The sequence below is a fragment of the Nelumbo nucifera genome, chromosome 3, assembly GCF_055504915.1.
Source record: "Nelumbo nucifera cultivar China Antique chromosome 3, China Antique-T2T, whole genome shotgun sequence".
In the NCBI taxonomy this organism is placed as follows: Eukaryota; Viridiplantae; Streptophyta; class Magnoliopsida; order Proteales; family Nelumbonaceae; genus Nelumbo; species Nelumbo nucifera.
Window position 1 is genome coordinate 17,973,691 of NC_142651.1, and position 20,087 is coordinate 17,993,777.

The following is a 20,087-nucleotide window of genomic DNA, read 5'->3' on the forward strand; positions in this document are numbered from 1 at the left end:
TGTATTGTTCCGAAAAACAGAACCATGTTGCCGGAACTTCCTGGATTGGTTTTAGTAGGTTTTGCACTTGCGAGTTTTTGCTTTTCTAACCCCCTTTTGTCAAGTTCAGTGAGGCAAATGTTCTACGACGTATATTTTATTTTAGTCAGTTGCCCTTCAATAGGGTTTGGAGGTAAGCCTGAGCTGAGATCACAAATAGATAGACAACTGCAACTCTGCAAGCAGCCAACCTTTGTATGATGCTATTATTATTTCTTATAAGAGGGAAAACGCCGGAAAACCCGATTCCTAGAATAGCTCTATCAGATTACGGCTTAGAATTTTATGGTGCTATCTCCTGCCCCACGCTCCCGGCAATTGCAAGTTGCAATTCATGTTTTCAATTCCTAGCCGTTCGTTTAATTTGCCCAAAGGTTCTAAATATCGATATGTCCGACAGGGCATCAGTAATTTTTTTTTATTTATTATTATTTTTTTAAATCGATTCAGGGGCTGGTTTAAGATTCCTCCACCCCCTGAACCGGTCAAAATCCTGATACAGGCCAACACATCGACACTTTGAACCTTGAGTTTGCCCCTTTGAGATTTAATAAAAGAATAAGATGGGGTTGGGAAGTATTTATTTGAAAAACAATTGATTAAAAATAAGTTTTAATAAACACTCGTGCGTTTCAGTGAAAAGGCACCTATGTCAAATAATAGGGGTAGTACAAGTCTTCAAAATGATTAGTGGGCCAAAAGCCGGCCAAGAAGTAAGTAAACTCTTAATAATGAGCCCAAAATTTGGGTTTCTCAAATAAATGCTAATAAACACTTTTTCGGGCTTATTTCCCGTCCCGGTCCAAAATAAGCAGTGCTCCCAAACTTGGCCCAAGTAGAGGGGAAATATCGGATGCAGCACCTTCATCCTTCAACAGTGCACGGGGAGATCTTTTCTGTAAAAGATGTAAGGGACTTTAATACTATTTTTCCAAGTTAAGCAGGGATAAATCGTAATTTTTATTGAATGAACAGAAGATGAGATAGGTGATATTTCCTAAATTTACAGATGCAACATTCTTCAACTGATTAAGGATCTTTTTTTTCCCTTTTGGTAATGGATCATGAGAGTCTACACAAATCTGGGGGGAGCCCTTCCCCAAGTGGGAAATTTACCCAAGGTTACATCAGCAGAGGAATAATCAAGATTAAGGAACCTCTTCATACAACATCAGAGTTTTAGGGCCAATCAATTTTTCTTAGAACCTGAGCATTTTCAGTATGCTTGTTTCTGTGATCGGCCTCTGACATTGGTTTCTGGGATGAACTGGATACGTTTGGACCATTGAGCCGTTTATGCTCCCATAGCCACCACTGCAGACCATCTCCCGCACTGTTAGGAATTTTCTGACGATGCTGGAGAATGCCATTGCTCGAGGCATCATGTTCTTTGGTGCCCGGTGCCCAGCCATATGTTAGATCTACCCTGAAAAAATAGGATTTCCTAATTTCCCATGAAAGTTGCTGTAAATATGACATGGGAATCAATTTACAAGTTATAACCACACAATCATTGGCACCACTTGGATTAGAGCCTGAATACCTAAGAATCAAATTGATTTGTTCTTAGTAACAGTGAACTTAAAAAAAATGGTCCACAGAAAATGTCCCATCGAGATCATATATTGGTGCAATCTCAGCTGCTTGTTAAAATGCCAAAGGCACATGCCATTTAGATAGATCATACCAATGTGATTTGACGATATGTATTTATACAATTGTAATTAACTGGGAGCGTCGGGGCAAGTAATTTATCATTCATACCTTAGTTCGGAGGCAAAGAAACCATGTCAACAGCACCTTGATTATTTGCACCATCATCTTTTGGATATGGAGGAGGTTCAGCTGAAGGTTCCAAGTTTTTATAGACCTGCTGAAAATGCTCAAATTTAAGAAATGCAATATCAAACATTTCACACATTGATTGAGCCCCTAGATGCACATAATGGTTAGTTCCAGCCCTTCTAGGCTACAAAAAGGATTTTACTAGCTACCATCTGAGAGGGTTTAGCCATGGCGATCTGGCAGTGAACCCCAATGATGATCTGAACGGACCATGGATGAGTCATGTTTTTGGGCTCAAACCACTTCAGATTTATGCATGATATGAAAGTAATACTGATATTTTCAAACATAAACTCATGCATCTTTGCTTCAAGAAATAATATAAAATGAAGTTAGTTATTTTGTACAATTTGGTGGGTTTTGCAAGAATTAAACAGTAGCAAATTTTCAAACCCATGCGTCCAATATCTTTTGGTTGTGGCAGTAACTCATCTTCAATTTGCAAATGCTGTCATTTTTTTTTTTTTGTGAAAATAAGGGTGAGCAATGGGCTAGAAATTTGAGACTGTTGGTGAGCTTCTTTGAGAAAGTGACAAACCTCAATGTGAATCTAAACAAGAGTAGTTGCGGGGTTTTAATATGGAGCAAGAGGAGTTAGGGTTGTGGGTAGGGGAATAAGGTTGCTTGATAACTAATTGGCCAATGAACCATTTAGGACTTCCTCTTGGTGAACCTTGACCTTCTGAAACCCGGTATTGGAGAGGTTTGAAAAGAAATTTACAACATGGAAGAGGAATTATATTTCTCTAGGGGGTAGGATAACATTCATCAAGTCCACATTAGCAAACCTTCTGGTTTATTTCCTTTGGTGTTTAGCATGTCCCAAGTCATTCTAAAAAGGATTGAGAAATTATGAGGTGCTTTCTATGAGAACCAAGGGAGGAAAAGAAAGATCACCTAATCAGGTGGGAAGTTGTGAGCCAAGGCAAGGAATGTGGTGGCTTGGGTTTAGGAAGATTGAACGAAAAGAATGTGGCTTTGCTAGGTAAGTAGTTGCGGAAATTCCTGTGTGAAACAGATAAATTGTGGCAAGCCCATTCCGATACTTTCTCTTGTGCTTCCTTCTTTGAAACCTTATCTCAACCTTCTGCCTCTAGTGGTCTGTCTTTCCCTGTTAAAGAGGTGAGCAAACCCATTCTTCCTTGGGTTGGTAGTTTTTGTTGGGAAACATTTTTGGAAAGTTCATTCATCAAAAAAAACATTCTTGGAAAGAATTAACACAGGTGACTTGCTTCAAAGAAAGAGACCCAATTCTTGTCTATCCCCACACATGTGTATTCTCTGCAAAGTTGATGGGGAAACTCGTTGCCACCTATCGATTTCTTGCATATTTGCTAGAACTATTTGGGAATGGCTTTTCTCCCTTTTTGGGTGCAGCTGGACCCCCCTCCCCCTGAATGTGCAAAGCCTCTTCTCTCCTTACTTTAGTTGGCCTTTAAAAAGAGGGGGAATTATGTGGAGATGTATTAGGGCTGCAGTCTGTTGGTCTATTTGGGAAGAAAGAAACACGTACCTTCTCAGAAAAGGAAAGAACCATTGAGAATGTAAGAGTTGATACACTTAAGGGTGGCTCACTGGCTGAAATCCCTGAACCTATTCACAATTTTCTCCTTGGATGACTTGCTGAGAAATTGGTTAGAGATAGCTAATTCTTTTCAGGTTAATAAGGTTTCTTTTCCCTCTTGGACCTCTCCCCCCTTGGATCCATAAAGCTGAATTTTGATGGCAGTAGTTTAAGGAACCCAGGGCTCTCTGGTACGGGGGGAGTGTTTAGGAATGAGGAAGGGCTTATTATAGCCATGTTCTTAGGCCCTCTAAGAAAAGTGGTTATTGAAGGTGACTCAGAGGTGGTGGTGGGATGGTTAAATGAAGATAACTCTGGCATCTGGAACTATAACAATGAAAAGAAAATGTTTAAGTGGCTGATTAGGGACATTGAGGTGAAATACAGTTGGGTAAAGAGAACTGCTAACTCACTTACTGATGGGTTAGCCAAGCAAGGGGTGAATAGGGGATCTTTCTTTTGGGCTCATTTCTAATTTTGTATCCTTTGTTTTGCTCTAGTAGGGGAGTTATTAAAGTTCATCTCCCTCCCCTCTTGTAATTAAAGTTTCTTATTCTTAATAAATTATGCCGTTGCTGATAAAAAAAGATGATGGTTAGCATTCATGGGCTCTCTAAGAATGGATGGGGTGCCAAAGTGTCCAACAGAGCTTCTAGTGCTTCTCCTTGGAAAGCTATTCATAAGATCCTCTGGTTGTGTCCTTTCCAGTTAAAGAATGTGGCTTGGGTAAAGCTATTCATAAGAATTCCTGTGGGTGGGTGAGTTTCCATTAAAGGATTTGTTCCCATCATTGTTTGCTCTTTCTTCATTCAAAGGAAAGCCAAATTTTGAGTAATTAACTCCCTCCCCCTCCAGTTCTGGTTTTGGGTGGAATTTGGGTTTTTGCAGGAATGTAAGAGATACAAAATTAGGTTGTGTCTCAAATCTTTTACAAGTTCTTAATGGGGTTTTCCTTGATGATAGTAAAGGAGATTGTTGTATTTGGTCTTTTCATCCTTTAAGGGTGTTCAACTATGCCTCTTTTTTCAAGTTTGTCTTCTTCAGCTCTCTCCTCTATATTTTTCCCAGTTAAAGAGGTTTGGTGCCATCCTATCCCTCCCAAAGTGGGTGCTTTTTGCCAGGTCTTCCATGGTGCTATTAATACTTGTAACTTGTTGCAGAGTAAGAGACCTGGTTGGTGCCTCTCCCCAAACCGGTGTATTTTGTGTAAATTTAATGGTGAGACTGCTTATCATCTTCTAATTTCCTGCCCCTTTTCTTGTGGTATTTGGGATTGTTTTTTTTTTTTTCTCTTTTTGGGTGCAGGTGAAACACTCCAAGTAGTTTGGTCAAGTTCTTTGACTCTACTACTTTTAGGTGGCCAAAAAGAAGGGGGGGTATTGTGGAAATGCACAAGGCTAGTAGTGATTTGAACAATATAGGAGGAAGAAGTGTCCCACTCTTCCTCAATCATATCAGATTTGATCTTAATTTAGGTAGCAAAATTAAATTTTGGGAAGACTTATGGGTGGGTGAAACTCCTTTGAAGGATTCCTTTCCTTCTCTATTTGCCCTATCTTCTCTTAAGGGCAAACCGGTCTATGAGTTTTTGTTCCCTTCTCCTTTAGTTAATGGGGTTTGGGTGGAACCTAGGCTTTCGTAGAAATGTGAGGGATTCAGAATTGGGCCTTGTTTCAAACCTACTACACATTTTTGAAGGGGTTTTCCTTAACATAAACAAATAGGATGTTAGAATTTGGACTCTACGTCCTTCTGGGGTATTCAGTTGTGCTTCTTTCTTCAAGTCTTTGTCCTCGTCTTCTGAACTAGTTGTGTCCTTTCCTATTAAAAGTTTGGTGTTGCCCATCCCCCCATAGTGGGTGCCTTTTCTCGGGAGGTTTTCCATGGTGCAACTAACACTTGCAACATGCTCCATAAGTACAGAGAAAGAGACCTAGCTGGTGCCTTTCCCCAAATTGGTGCTGTTTTTGTGAGTCTAACGGTGAATCTGCTCATCACATTTTTATTTCCTGCTCATTTGCTTGCGGTATATGGGATTGGTTTCTCTCTCTTTGGATGCAGGTGGAACACCCCAGACAGATTGGACAGGTTGTTTGATGTCTCTACATTCATCTGGACAAAAAGAAGGGGAAGACTTCTGTGGAGGTGTACAAGGGCAGCAGTGATCTGGACTTTATGGGAAGAAAGAAATAAGCACATCTTTGAGGAAAAAGAAAAGGAGCAAGGAAGCCTTAATTGAAGGGATCATGGCAAAAGTGTCTCTCTGGGTTAAGTCATTGGAGTTATTTTCAGCCTTTAGATTTGATGACTGTCAGCACCCAAAAATCGGGTGCTGACAATGACATAATAAGGAAGTGGGGAACAATTGCAACTTCAACTTCAGCCAAGAAGAAGTTATTAAGGGTTTGGGACCCCCCTGAGTTAGAATTCCTGAAACTAAATTTTGATGGAAGCAGATTTTGGAATCTGAGCCCGTCTGGAATTGGAGGGGTTTTAAGAAGTGAAAGTGGAGCTATTGTGGGTATGTACTCAGGCCCCATTGGAATGAGCGATTCTGTAACAGAACTGAATGCAGTGCTCTATGGGATGCAAAAATCCATGGAGATGGGGGTTGAGAAAGCTAGTAGTTGAAGGAGACTCCAAAATAGTGATAAGCTGGCTGAAACAGAAAGAGAAAACTCCTTGGTTTTTCAGGAATGAAATTAAAATCTTCAGGAATTTTTCAAGGAACATGCTCTTGATAACTCAGTGGACTCCAAGGTCAGCCAATGTTCTAGCTGACCAATTAGCAAAACAAGGGGTAAATATGGAACAGTGTTTTTGGGCTCAGTTGTAAGACTAAAAGATATTAAAACTGTTTTTGTTTTTTCAGGGAGGTAGCTGAGGCTACCTATGATTTGGATGAAGTCACTGAATTTATTCTCAGACTTTACCCGTGATGATATAATTAGGATGTGGGGCATAGTTACAGCCTCATCATCATCAAAGAAGAAAATTTAAGAATTTGGGACCCAGCTGAGAATGACTTCCTTAAAACTTAGCTTTGATGGCAGTAGATTTGGCAATCTGGGCCTTTTTGGAATAGGAGGGGTAATAGGGATGAAAATGGAGTAATATTGGGCTTGTTTTCAGGGCCGCTTGGGGTAGGGGACTCAACAACAGCTGAATTGAAGGCAGTGGTTTTTGGGGTACAAAAAAGCTGGGGAATTAGGGGTGAGGAAGTTGATAGTCGAAAGAGATTCAAAAGTAATCTTAAGCTGGCTGAAACAAAGTGAAAAGACTCCATGGTGCTTCAGGAATGAAATCAAAAAGTTTAGGATACTTTCAAGGGATATGCAGTTGATTTTTTAATGGACCCCAAGGTCAGCCAACAGTCTAGCAGTTCACTTAGCAAAGCAAGGGGTTAACAGAGAGCAGTGTTTTTGGGCTAAGTTGTAAAGTTACAAAGATGAAGTTTCTTTCTGTTCTTGCTGCTTTTTTGTTAAGTCTGTATGGGGGATAGCTGAAGCTACATAAAAGTTGTAATATTCCTCTCTTAATTAATAGTTTTTTCTAATGCAGATAAAAGAAATATTTCAGTTGTGCAATATATTGCTGGTTCAGTCTAAGCTTGGATTTGCAAGACCTGCACTACTTTAATTGACAAGACCATTTACAAGCAGTTGGATACAAATGACTGGGTGCACTGCTGGAATCAACAAGACCATCTGCTATGGTAAATAGAAAGGTATAGGATATTAATAGTTGGATACATGGAATTTGGATTAGCAAGAATTTATCATGGTAGACTGCTAGCTACTGCGATATTTTAGGAAAAGTATAGAACTGCTGTATGAAGCAGTCTAAAGGACTTCCCAATTAACACAAGGAGCACAAGACTAACACCATGGGCATGGAACATCAGCAGGGATTGGATTGTTTTCCTTAGTCATGTTAGCAATTTTCAATTGGGGCTCCTATAATGTTAATTCCTTCCCAAGAACATCATCTGTTCATTCAAGATCTATTACCTGCTGGTCAATGGGCTTAGCCATTTTTGTTCCAGGCTCGTCACCATCATTCAATTTAATACCACCAACCTCCAAACCTGTCCTTTTCCTGTCATGCATACAGTATACCCATTTGAACCAAATTTTGCAGCAATGCAGCTAACTGCAACCAAGGTTCTCGGAAGGAGAAAGAACATACAAAATAACTTTATCCTCACCTGCTGAGGTAGTCATTAGCTGCATGGGAAAGGGTCGGCTTAAAAGAAAACAGTATCCCTCGAAGAGTCTTTCCATCAATATTAGTTTCAATTGCATATCCACAATTAAGAACATCAGTAACCTTAGCTTCAAACATCTTTTCTTCAAGACGGGTAAAGTCATTCAATGGAAGAGTCTGTTTGTCTGCACCCAAATGGCATCCTATCATCAATCCAGAAGTTGTGATAAACTTTTAAATAAAAACTCGGTTTTTTATGTGGTAGTACTCACTATAGGCACAGATTAAGAAACTTTTACAGAATCCCTAAACCAATTTTTATTCACCACATGCTGAAAAATATATCCTAATGGCTAAGCTCTTACATAAGTTGGACCCAGACTTGCACTGTTTCAGAAACATTTACCAAACTTTTCATTCTATCACCTAATTCTTATCAAGAAAATCATGCTTAAAAAAACTTGAATGCCTCAACCATTAACTGGAGCAAATAAACATCTGGGTGCACAGCGGTAAGGAGAGAATGGTGAATACAAAAGACTATACTATTGCCAATCCTAAGTTCTTAGTTAACCAAAACATACATGGATGTGATATGATGAATACTAGCTGAAATTTAAGTAGTTAGAAGCATCTTAAACAGATTCAAACCTTAGGCCACATCTGGGAGTGCTTCTACAACGGGCTTTTTTGTGCTTCATGTTTGGGAAGCCAAAAGCCAGTAAAAAAACATTTGGTGAAGAAGCTCAAAAGGGATTTTTGTATCTAAAAAGCCCATTTAAAAAGTAGAAAAAACTTCATTTAGCTTTTCATGTTTGCAATAACTTATTTTGAACAAAAAAGCTGGTGACTAAGCCAAACACTAAAAAAGCACTTTTTCAAAAAACCCATTTAGGCCAAAAAGTACTCCCAAATGCTGCCTTAGTACCATAAAAAAAGGTTGGCTTTTGGTTGTATGCTTCGAGACTAGGGGAGCTGCTCCTTTTTTTTTTTTTTTTTGATAATTACTAGGGGATCTGCTCTTGATTTGGGCATTTTGGCTCCTGTTATGCCCATTTTGACACTAGTCTGGATTCATGAGAGATGCTTACTGCTCACATGGAATGGAGCCACTACAAAGAAGTTCCAGGGGTTACAACTTTCAAACGAAGCTTCTGGTTCATATTGGTCATGTGTTGCGAATGGGAATTGAGCTCTATGTTCCTCAATAGCTCATTGGTAGGAGTGGTCAGCTGTTAACTGGTCATAGGTTCAAATCCTACTTCGGGGCATTTGAATCATTCTGAACTAAATAATTGAGAATCAAAGGGTTGTGGTATTTCCTTTTCATTATTGTTTTTTTTTTGAACCTTGAAACTAAGACTTCCCAAAAGCATGTGCCATTGAATTTGCAAAGACTACATATGGACAAATTGAATTAACAGAGGCAAAATTAATGGAATGAACATTCAGATGGGAAATAGTACCTTAATGCCTTATAAATGGACAAATCTGTGCTGCCAGAAAGACATGACATTAGAAGGGACTTGGCCAATCAAAACCCCCTGGTGAATTTGATAAAAAACCACCTGATTGATCACCACTTTTATGCTACCAGTTGATTAGTTACAAGTTTTTTCAGTATCATGTCTTTCCAGTATCATAGTCAAACCCCTTATAAATATAAGAAAAATATTTTCTATCCTCGCTCATTATGTCCATGTTTATCCTCAAATGGCAGCTTAATTTCATACAGCTAATCAAAATTTTATTACATAAACATCTATCCAAATTTGTAGCCATATCATTGTGTAAATGCCTTGTACATCAGAATATTGAGGAAAAAAAAGACGTATAAAACCGTAGCCAAACCGCTTACAACAAATTTGGAAAAAAATAGTATAATAAAATTGAAAATAAAATGTATATATATATATATATATATGTGGGTTGTGCCGTGCTGGCACATGGGCCATGCCTGCCCGTAGGTGGCCCAGCCCACTTTACTGCTCTAAGCAAGTAGTTAGAACCCAACACATAATTTGCAATAGAAGACCAGGACTAGAGATATTGAACACATTGCCACATTATCGACATGCAAGATCAACCATTCTAAGCCCTAAAACCCTTAAATTATCTGAAGGTAAAAAAGAAAAAATAAGCAATGTTTCCATGTTAAGATAGGCTTTCTCCAAGCAACCAGATTTGACAAAGTATTATGAAGAGAGGTATGGTTGAATGATCAAAGTATCAACTATTGACAATAATTCTACTTTCCTTCTTTCCTCTTCTTTTTTTAATGATCAATAGTGAAAATTCATTAATGATAAAAAAGGACAAATATAAAAAGAACGGGAGTCTGAAAATTAAAAGAGATCTACCCAGAGAATCCAACTAAGTTTACAATTAGCAAACCTCATGCCAGTAACAAACAACTCCGCAATCTGTTTCCTAGTACCTTTCCATGCATGCAAATTAAGCACTAGGTAAGCTGATTTTGGGGTCTAATGGAATGATGGAGCCCAACCTATCTGCCAAAGAGTTTACCTCTATTATTGATAAAAAAAAAAGATTTTACCTCTATGGTAGAATGGCAGGATGGCTGATCCCTTATGGGCCAATAGAAGATCTAGTCATTATCCCCATCTATAAAAAATTGATCAAAACACATGGTGAATGGAAGTTTTAAGGCCTAAGAACAATAGAAAATTTTCCACTTTATTGAATCTCCCTCTCCCATGGAACCAGAATAAGCAACAATTATAGCACTTGAAAAATTTTTGAAAATCCTCCAATGCCCATAGATTGTCTTTACATCTTCTAACTAAGATCCCAATGCAAGATCTCAACATACCGGGAATGGAAGCTTCAATCATAGGCTACAAACATACTGAGTATCCTTAATTTGGAACTTTGCCATTGGCATTAAGTTTTATTTATCTTAGGCTTTCTCGAGTACTTGCTTACCCGTTATCCTGTAAGTATTTATATTTATTGTTATGGAAAGGTAAAGATTATAGAGAAAATTGGGAAAGAACATTCCCTATGAGTAGGTCATGTCTATATGCATCAGTATTGGCACTCTTTGGTTGATCAACTAAAAATTTTATGCCCATGAAGAAAGGAGTACAAAAAACCCTTCAATCTTTTAATCCATGCCCACCAAGTAAAAATTTCTCTCCTCTCTAAATAGGATTCATTAAAATGGAAAAAATGCATAAACTTCTATACTACATGAACATTGACACTTTAAGTGTCAATTTGACACACTACATGCCAATTCAATGAATATCTCTTACAGAGAAAACTAAGCATACATATTTACAAAAAATATTTCAATTGAACTAACATATAGAAGTAATGGTACATGGTAAGAAGATATGCTAATTTTTCCAAATGGAGTTTTGCCTTTCTAAGAGCTGGTTTGGAGAAGACTGTAATATGTGAGAATGCTAAGAGACTCAGCTTTAACAACTCAGAGTGGTTAAACAAACAGTGTTGAGGAGGAGATTTGGGATATCTTGTGAAGTGTGGAACCAACAGTAATATTGTTCCAATAGAGCATTATAATAAATAATTGCTATAAAATATAACAAAATGAGACTAGCAAAAAAAAAAAAAAAAGAGTGTGCAGCAAAACCTTTGTCATCCCACCGAAAGACAGATCATTGAGGTAAGAGTTCCCAAGAATCTATGTCCTCGCTGAAAATAACCAAGTGAATATCAGTGAATGCTATTGTTATGAGCTGATAGCAAATGGAAGTCTGGTCCCCGTGGTTGAGAAGGCCTGTCAATGATTGGGATGTGAGCCCCTAACCAGGATGTTGCAGTTAGTGGAGAAGGTTAAACCCCGATAAACAGATGAAGATCAACTTTGGTGGAAGGGAGTGATGCAGGATCTTTGTGATTCAGTACTATTCTTGCAACCAACAAAGATGGTGTTTGGTAAAGTGGGCGTTTATCACCCCATTTTTCGAGAATAAATGCCCACACTCAACCCATATTTGGACGTGTTGTTTGGTGCAAATAAATAAACATTAATGCCACCTAGGCAAAAACGCAACTGCAGGCTGTTTGGAAGTGTTATTTAACTGGTGTTTTGCATACGTTGCAAACTTGCTATAATGTGTGACATGCGCAGTGGTCACCGTCATTGGAGAAGGATGTCTGGAAATTTCTGATATTATTATTTTAGCCGAAAGTACAGAAGTATATGAAGAAAAGAGAAGCGGCAGGTGTTTAACTCAAAATGCTCACCACCGATGTGAATCCAGTGAGGATCAACAGCAGTGACGAGTAGCAGCGGAGGGCTGATGGCTTAGAGAAGAAAAATTGAACAAAAAAACTTCAAAATCAAATCCAACTAATGAAGAAAGAGATCTGTTGGGGTTTTAACCCAAGAAACTCACTGGTGATGTGAATCCGACGAGTAATGACAGTGATGAGTAGCAGCGGTGGGCGGATGTCCAATGAAGGAAACAACGAACAAAACTTTAACCTAACACTTGTACACCAACAAGTGTAAACTGTGATCTACCGCATGTCAGCAGACATGTGAGATCCACATTGGCTCCACATCAACGAGCCATTGGCAATGGGGTATTGGGGGGCGTTACCATTGCCCAAAACAGTAGTGCTCAGAAAACCGAGGTGTGGACGTTTATTGCTGTTTTTTTCGTCAAGAGCCCCAACCAAACAGCACAACTCGCCCTGATAAACGGAAACATCTATGTGGCACTGTTTATCGGATAAATGACCACGGTAACAAACACAGTCAAAGAAAGAAGAGAAGAGATGGAAATAAAGATGAAATCCCTAGGCAATCATACCTAAGGGTGAGGACAATCACACCAAATTCTGTAGAGAACTTCTTTGTTCATTAGTCAAAAATTGTTCTTCAAATGAGCCTTACAAAATAAGAAAGAAACTTCCAAAGGAGGAAACTTGCCTCCCAAGTTAGCTTGCCCAACAAGCCACTTACAAAAAGAAGCTAGATTAGACTAAACCTGCCCCAAGCCATTACAGACATAAAGCCATACAAAGGGAAATTACTATGCTAAGAGCTTTCCCCAAACATAGCTTCTACACATGCAAAATTACAAAAATACCCTTGCTGTCCAGAAATGTATGAAAATCAATTAAGTCCTGTCCAGCAGCAAACTCAACCACAGAAAGAACATCTTAAGGTGGATTGAAGACTCTAGGATCATCCCAAGTTGATCCACTGCTAACCAAGCTTCCATGTGGACCCCACATCACCATAGTGATGCCAAATAAGCATAGGAGCAGCTTTGGTTCTCTTTTGATATACCTTAAGTTGATTCCTGTCAAGGAGACAATTCAGGTCAGTTCTTAGTGAAATTGATGTTCCACAATCTGATATACGCCAGAGGAGATGTCGTCCCTTAAAGCTGGATTTGGAGTCACACTCATAAGGTTCCTTCAAAGGCATCCTTTTTCTTTTGGATGGCAATGAAAGAGAGGATCCCTACTATTGATGTTTTAAGATCTAAAGGGATGGTGGTTGTCAATTACGGCTGTTTGTGGGGCGGGAATGAGGAAAGTAAGCCATCTGCTTATCCATTGTAGCTTTTCTCGTCAAATATGGCATCATATCCTACAGCTATTTGGTTTTCAGTGGGTGGAATTTCTGAGTATCAACTGCCTGACAGTTTTTTAATTCAGGAGCTTTCAGTAAGAGAGGAAGGGTTCTATGGAATATAGCTTCTTTTGAGATTTGCTGGTGTGTGTGGAGAGAGAGGAATGGTAGGACATTTAAAAACAAAGCATCTTTGGCAGGGATTCCTCGTGGGAAGGTTATAACTTGAAAGACTGATTGTCAGATGGGCTCAAGTTTGTAGTTTTTTCCATGGTTTCAGTCCTTTGAAACAAAATGGGAAAAAAACTTGCATTATTTCAAAAGGGTAAAGAATTGGGGTAAAAAGAAGAGTTAATTACAAATAGCAGTATAAGGTGAAATTTGTCTGTAGGAAATATTGAATTATTAATCAGGTATATGGAAGTAAGGCCCCGTTCACGTCTCAGTAAGTCATTTACCTGCACAAATGCACTTATCCGGGCAAGTGTTTCTTGGGAAACACTTACCCAGATAAGTGCACTTACCAGTATTTTTCCCTATGTAAAGTTGTACAATGACTGTTTTATGCAAAAAAGTGGCATTATTGAAGGGTCAATATTGTCCCATCACGTATTAGCAATTTTTTGCATGGATTGGTAAGTGATTTATCCAAGTCTCAGGAGGGTATTACTTGCCTAGGTAAATGAGCCGCTCAGGGATCATTCTTTTCCACAAGACCCATTAATACTGAAATACGAATGCGGGATTATTTCTTTTCCATGGGACCCACCAACATACCTGCCCACACTTTGCGGGAAACAAATGAGGCCTAACAAAGAACTCTATGTAAATATAATGCTTTTCCAAGTTCCAATTATTAACAGAGAAATCATTTTCAAGAAGAGGAAACAGTAATTTTTCAAGTGACAAAATCAAGCATATAGTCGAGGTATGTGAATCTTTTAATGAAAAAAAAAAGAAACAAATAGAGACATCTTCATGCCTATCATTTTCTAATTGATAAAAAATGCTTACCATGTTTCCATGGTGCAAGAAGTTATCAATAAAAACATTGTTGTTTCTAGGAATCTGGCACAAAAGAGAGAAAAGAAAGGCATACAAGGGGAGTGGCAAACGAAAAAGAATGGATCAGTTCTTACCTTCTTTAAAACATGGCAAAGGCATGGGCTGGGACATATCAGGCATCACTCCAAGTTTGGGCACATCTTTACTGATTATTGGTAGGCTTGCAGGAACATATTGTTCTTGGCACTTCTTCTGTAATTCTTTTCTGAGTGAAAACTTCTCTTGACCTTCTTCATCTTGTCCATTTTCCACTGACAAATCTACTAAGACATAACTTGAGTTTGAGTTGATAAAATTTTACATTGAATAGAGAGATAAGTGAGGATAGCCAAACCTGTGTGTAAGTAATACATATCATCCAAGGCCTCAAGCTCATTGTTACAACCACCTATGAACACAATAAGACCTTTTTGTGGATCCAGGCAGTCCCCAGCTACAGAAAATCTGGCAGAGGGTCCTTGTCCTGTTGCTATCACTTTAGTCCAAATACCACTCTCTGCTCAGATGTAGGGGAGAGGGGAGGAAGAAAGATGATCAAAAGAACAATTGATATGGGATTACCAGCTAAAAATATAGATATAAAGAGTAGGAAATATTTAGCAGAAAGAAATTACTAGACTATATGTATGATAACAACAACAATGTGCACATTATATCACCATCGCACCACCAAAATAATATTACAAAGTGAAAATCTGAATCTGCCTAAAGTAGACAAGTAGAGGTACTTAAAAGTTAAAACTCATTAACGGACAAGTGACAAGAGGTTGGGTAAACATTTTAAGCCCAACTGGTGGTTGATTTGTTGGTTGGCAGGGCAGGTGGCTACAATGACCTGGTCAACCCAATAGCATGAGTAGTCCTTACACAAAACTGAACAGCATATGCATACTTGTCAATGAAACTAGCCTGGATGGATTGCAAGGTTCAACCAGTTGGCTTGGCAAAACTTTTGAAGTTTTGATGCATGCCCTGGTCTGGGTTCAAATTGACCTACTTTGCCTCTGCTTCTAGACATGTTCAATCTAATCATCTTTTCCAGTTCTGCATTAGAACTTTAGCTTGGACACATCTCTTGATAGGTCTCATTTAGGAAACCTTCAAATACAAAAGTGTGACAAACAGGACGATTCTAAACATCTGACCAAATTCCTTCTTTCTGAACTGTTAGGTGGTTAGGATCAACAATTAGATTCATGTTTAATATTCTTCCATATAAAATCCATTTGCATGCTTACTGCATGAAACATAGGTTGATAGAGCAGAGTCTACTCGATATGAGAAGAACAGCAGGACAGGGAACTGTCGACAGAGGACTTGCCTTAACTAAGGATTTCCTTCTGTTAGAAGGTTTTATAGGTTTCGCCCCAGTGAACTACTCTAGTATGATATCTGACCTTTATTCTGGGAAAAGTTCAGATGCTGTAATGAATCCATTACATAAAACTTTTATTGTGAATACATACCAACATTTAGCATATGAAGATCATCATAAAGATTTCGGGCATTAGTAAATCCTCCAAAAACAAACAAGTTTTTGCCAAAAGCAACAGTTGAGTGTCCAGCCCGAGGAGGTAACACCTGGCCTGAAGTATATAGTTCCCTCCAAACAAGGGTATCTGTTAAAACATGCAACAACAAAATAAATATAGAGAAGAAACAGAAAGGCAAGAAGCATCCACATAACATTTTTCTTGGGCAAGGTTTAAAATGTTAATGTTGGTGGAAATATCAGTCATTGAAATATAGGAAACATGCTGGAAATGTTGAAAATGTTGTATGGAAATATTATAAAAATCATAGACATGGTGGAAACATTGTGAAATATGCAAAAAAAAAAAAAGAATGAATGATATCTTGTGAAATGATAAAATAAAGATAGGTGCAAGAATGAAATTAAGAAATATGGTGCTACAAGAATGAAATTAAGAAATTTAATTGGCTGACAACAAATACGCTGGTTTCAATACAGTGGGTGGGGAGATCAGCAAATTCTTTGGCTGATGTGTTAGCCAAACAAGGGACAAATAGGGAAGAATTGTTTTGGGCTTAGCTGTGACTTATGTAATTTATTACTAGTTTACTTGTGAGCTATTGGGAGAGGCTGCAGCTCACGCCTCTCCATGGGATGTTGTATGAAATTACAATTCTAAATCAATTTCTGAATTAATAAAATTCCTATTATTCATAAAAAAAATAAAGATAGGTGCACCCTTTTAAGTTATTATCTTGTTCTAAACTATCAAGCTAAAAAAGTAAGGTCAGCACTCAGCTGATAAAATAATACACTGTAAAGTTGTCTTGTAAACTTTAAGAGTCAAAACTACATGATAGAGTGAGCTCAAGCAAAATTTGAACTCATAGAAAGTGCAAATGATTCTAATAGATTTACTAATATAATGTATTACATGGAAAAAAAACTCAAGGTTTAACTTCATGTTTGAAAAAAAAAAATAATTCAAGCTGGTCAAAGTGGTAAAAATGTCCATTAGGTGGGCATTGATATTGCTACTACACATATATTGTTGTCAATTTATGGTATGATACATCTCTTATACTCCACATGGTGCTGGTAGTTTTCATTGGGGAATATGCCGATTCCAGTAATATTTTGTGTTGGGACCCATGGTGGAGATGGAAATATGTCAAGGAAATATTAGGTAATATATGGACATTTCAAACCATGTTCTCAACAAGCCAAGCATGAAAATTTTGAACATGAACATATTATTTCTTTGTTATCATTGCTTGCCGAAACAAGGGTGTTTAAGTGAAATGAGACCTGTGTCGAGGATATGAACATCAGACAAGTAATAATCAGACGCATCTTCACCACCGACCACAATTATTTTGTTCATCCAAGATGAACATGTGTGACTATCACGTGCAGAAGGTGGAGTTCCCGACGTAAGAGCATGTTTCCACATAAATGTCTCTGAAAGTTTTAACGGGAAAAAGAAAAAAAGACAAATTATCAACACAACTTGCTTCTCAAGCTATCATGCATCTGCATGCAATTGCACCCTGACAATAATATATGCATTTGAGATGCAATGAATATATACCACCTCCTTAACTGAGGTTATATTGGAACTTACATAAAGGGCATCTTTTTAAGAGCAATGTTGCAAAGAGAACTTGCACAAATGACATTTGTGTGATTTGTCAACAGGCAGATCCTTTTCCTATTTTTATTTTATCAATCAGATCCAGGTTTTAGGTGGGCTACACTGCCAATACTGAGGGTGGATTAGGTGTGGCATTCAAAATAGTGAGCTATCTTGGTTAATTATGGTTATTTTGTTTAGCTTAATCCTGATGCAGTTGCAGTTGCACTGTATCATTGCCTTGCATAAGTCACTCCTTTTTCCCCTGTAATCCACAGTAGAGAGTTCTTGTACAAATAACTTTGTTTGCACAAGTGCTGTCTGCAATATTGCTCTTTCTTCAATAAATGGAAGAACGATAAAGCTTGTCTAACCAATAATGGAAGTGACTAAAGATTGTAAGTAACAATAGATAATGGAATGGACCAGTCAATGCTATCTAAGTCTTAATACTTGAGATGATTATCTGTAAATGGAGAATGTTACCCGTATCTAGTATGTAAAGATCATTATAATACACTTCAGTTGAACCATTCCATGATTTCCCACAGCCTCCAAATATGAAGAGTCGTTTCCCAATAAGTGCTGCACTATGTCCTTCACGTGCTTCTGGTCCCTCACCAACTACGCTTGGGGTCATCCATGTATTGGATGCTAAGAACATGTTTCACTCATTAGTAGTCATGACATGAGATAACCCTTGAATTGAGTATACAACAAAATAAAGATTAAAGCACATAGTTGGGAACATTTCATAAACCACAAGAAGCTAAATTAGCTCAAATATCCTGAAGACCACAAAAAAAAAAGCTAATAAGCAATATCTACAACATTTTCCATCTATCTGTCACTTTCAATTACATTTTATAACTCTTTGAATATAAATCTAAATTTGTAGATTTAGCCGCAAAGTAAATCAAAGATCAACACAACAGAAGGTATAAATTTGGCATCAGATGCAATGCAAACAGATTGATAGACTATATAAGAAGATATAATGAAATAAAAAAGGACTTACAAGTATCTAGAATATGCAAATCCTTGAGTGGGGTCTTCCCATCGGTACCACCAAATACGAAGAGGCTGTTTCCGACAGTCGTACAACTGTGACTGTCCCTTGGAGAAGGTGGGATGCCTTTCACCATTGGCTTACTCCATGTCTGCCTAACTGTATGCCAATAACAATAACAATAATAAATAAACGAAAAGAAAAGAAAGAAAAAGCGAAGGAAATTAGCCAATTCCAAAGGAACATGAAAATAAAGAAAAAAATGAGAAATATCATCTTGAGACTGCAAATGCGTGCTATAAAATCCTAAGTATTTAAAAATTTAACTGCAACGCATGAAGCCTGAAGATCATGCTCCAGAGGACCAGAAAAGAGGGCATCTGTTATATTGCATTATTAATTTATTATTAGAACCAAAACCCATGAATATAAAACCCTGAAAGTTTCAAAATCTGCTAATGTTAAAATGCCACTAAAAATTTATAAATTCTGGGATAAATCCCTCCTATATAAAAGTTCTGCAATAGAAGGCAAAGATTCAAAGCAGGTGAAAACAGAAAACCCAGATAAGAAAGACCTCGTAAACCGAAAATATACAACTGCCCAAGTCGCAGACTTCACTACCAACAACAAATAAGAAGAAAAGTTGAAGTCCATAACGAATAAAACTAAACTGAACAGACACAAAATGCAAAACTCACAACAGCAGAAAGCATCCAGCAAAACCATAATTTCGAATTCTCACCAGTGTCAAAGACATGCACGTCGTTGGTCTGGCAGTTATCCTTGCCATAGCCACCGAAAACATAAAGAAATTTCCCCCCTTTAACCGCGTTGCATGAATGGCCCCACCTCTTTCCAGGTCCAAAAATCCCACCTTTTCTACCTGGAGATTTCTTCCCATCTAGAGCTTCTCTCAATCTGCTGCTCAACTCTATCTTCTCCCACCTCATTGTTACACCCAGATATTTCCTTTTCTTAATTTAAGTAAAAGGAAATCCAAGCGATCCAAACAAAACCAAGGGAACAGAAAACCCAAATACCCAAACGAAGCTTGGGATCAGTTTCTATTCTACTTACGAGCTAACAAAACAGATTTTGGGCGTACAAAATACCAATTCATTACAAAACCCAGCCATCACCAAAGAAATGTCAATAGACGAAGAGTGACTGAGAGATATAGCAAAAGAAAGTTTGAGATGAAATGCCAAGATTTCGAAGTTAGAGGTTTACAAAAGATAACAAATGGGCAATGGTCTGACCCATGAAATGAATACCGCATTTAATTTATGACATTAATTTTGGATATGGATAGGTGGTAGATTTGATCAAGTCATTTTGTTGTCATTTTTATGCAACTATGATTTATAAGACGATCTTAGAGTGAACCGATTTTTTCATGAACAGTGGGTCAACGGTTCAAACCATTTGATCCCTATTATAGGCTAAATTACATATTACTGTAGTAGTACCTACTAATATTACTATATTATCGTCTCAGTTGGTAGGATCTCTGATTCCTCAGAGACCTGGGATCCCTCCCATACAGTTGCCACCAGGATTGGGAGGGCTACCCTAATTGTGTAGTCCTAATCCTATGAAGTGAAAAAAATGCCACTGCAGCAGCATGTAACGATATAAGCAATTTAAAAGTTTTGAAAGTGCCATAATTAC

At 38.0% G+C, this 20,087-nt stretch overlaps 1 protein-coding gene across 10 annotated transcripts; it reads right to left on the reverse strand.

Moving 5' to 3' along the window:
* Positions 1 to 669: 669 nt before the first annotated feature.
* On the reverse strand, positions 670 to 19,738 carry LOC104599496 (uncharacterized). Of its 10 annotated transcripts, none has more exons than XM_088901196.1 (11): positions 19,159 to 19,733; positions 18,423 to 18,572; positions 17,891 to 18,058; positions 17,080 to 17,232; positions 15,764 to 15,916; positions 14,632 to 14,793; positions 14,372 to 14,557; positions 7,656 to 7,839; positions 7,459 to 7,546; positions 1,804 to 1,912; positions 1,066 to 1,460 (listed from the first exon to the last, which is right to left on the reverse strand). In XM_088901196.1, the coding sequence occupies exons 1-10, from the start codon at positions 19,364 to 19,366 to the stop codon at positions 1,805 to 1,807; spliced, it is 1,560 nt and encodes a 519-aa protein (XP_088757322.1). In that variant the 5' UTR covers positions 19,367 to 19,733; the 3' UTR covers positions 1,066 to 1,460; position 1,804. The 10 variants fall into 10 exon arrangements, 9 of the variants coding, with proteins under 9 accessions (XP_010260371.1, XP_088757322.1, XP_088757324.1 ...); XM_088901198.1 differs by having other exon boundaries at positions 1,804 to 1,909; positions 19,159 to 19,732; XM_088901197.1 differs by having other exon boundaries at positions 1,066 to 1,465; positions 1,804 to 1,909; positions 19,159 to 19,732.
* Positions 19,739 to 20,087: the final 349 nt, after the last annotated feature.

Excerpts from the sequence above, each read along its gene's own strand:
- LOC104599496 (XM_088901193.1), bottom strand. The coding sequence starts at position 19,366 with ATGAGGTGGGAGAAGATAGAGTTGAGCAGCAGATTGAGAGAAGCTCTA. Across the intron at positions 15,917-17,079 it reads TGTTCATATCCTCGACACAG|ATACCCTTGTTTGGAGGGAA; the intron begins GTCTCATTTCAC and ends ATGTTTTAACAG. Across the intron at positions 14,558-14,631 it reads TATGTATTACTTACACACAG|ATTTGTCAGTGGAAAATGGA; the intron begins GTTTGGCTATCC and ends ATGTCTTAGTAG.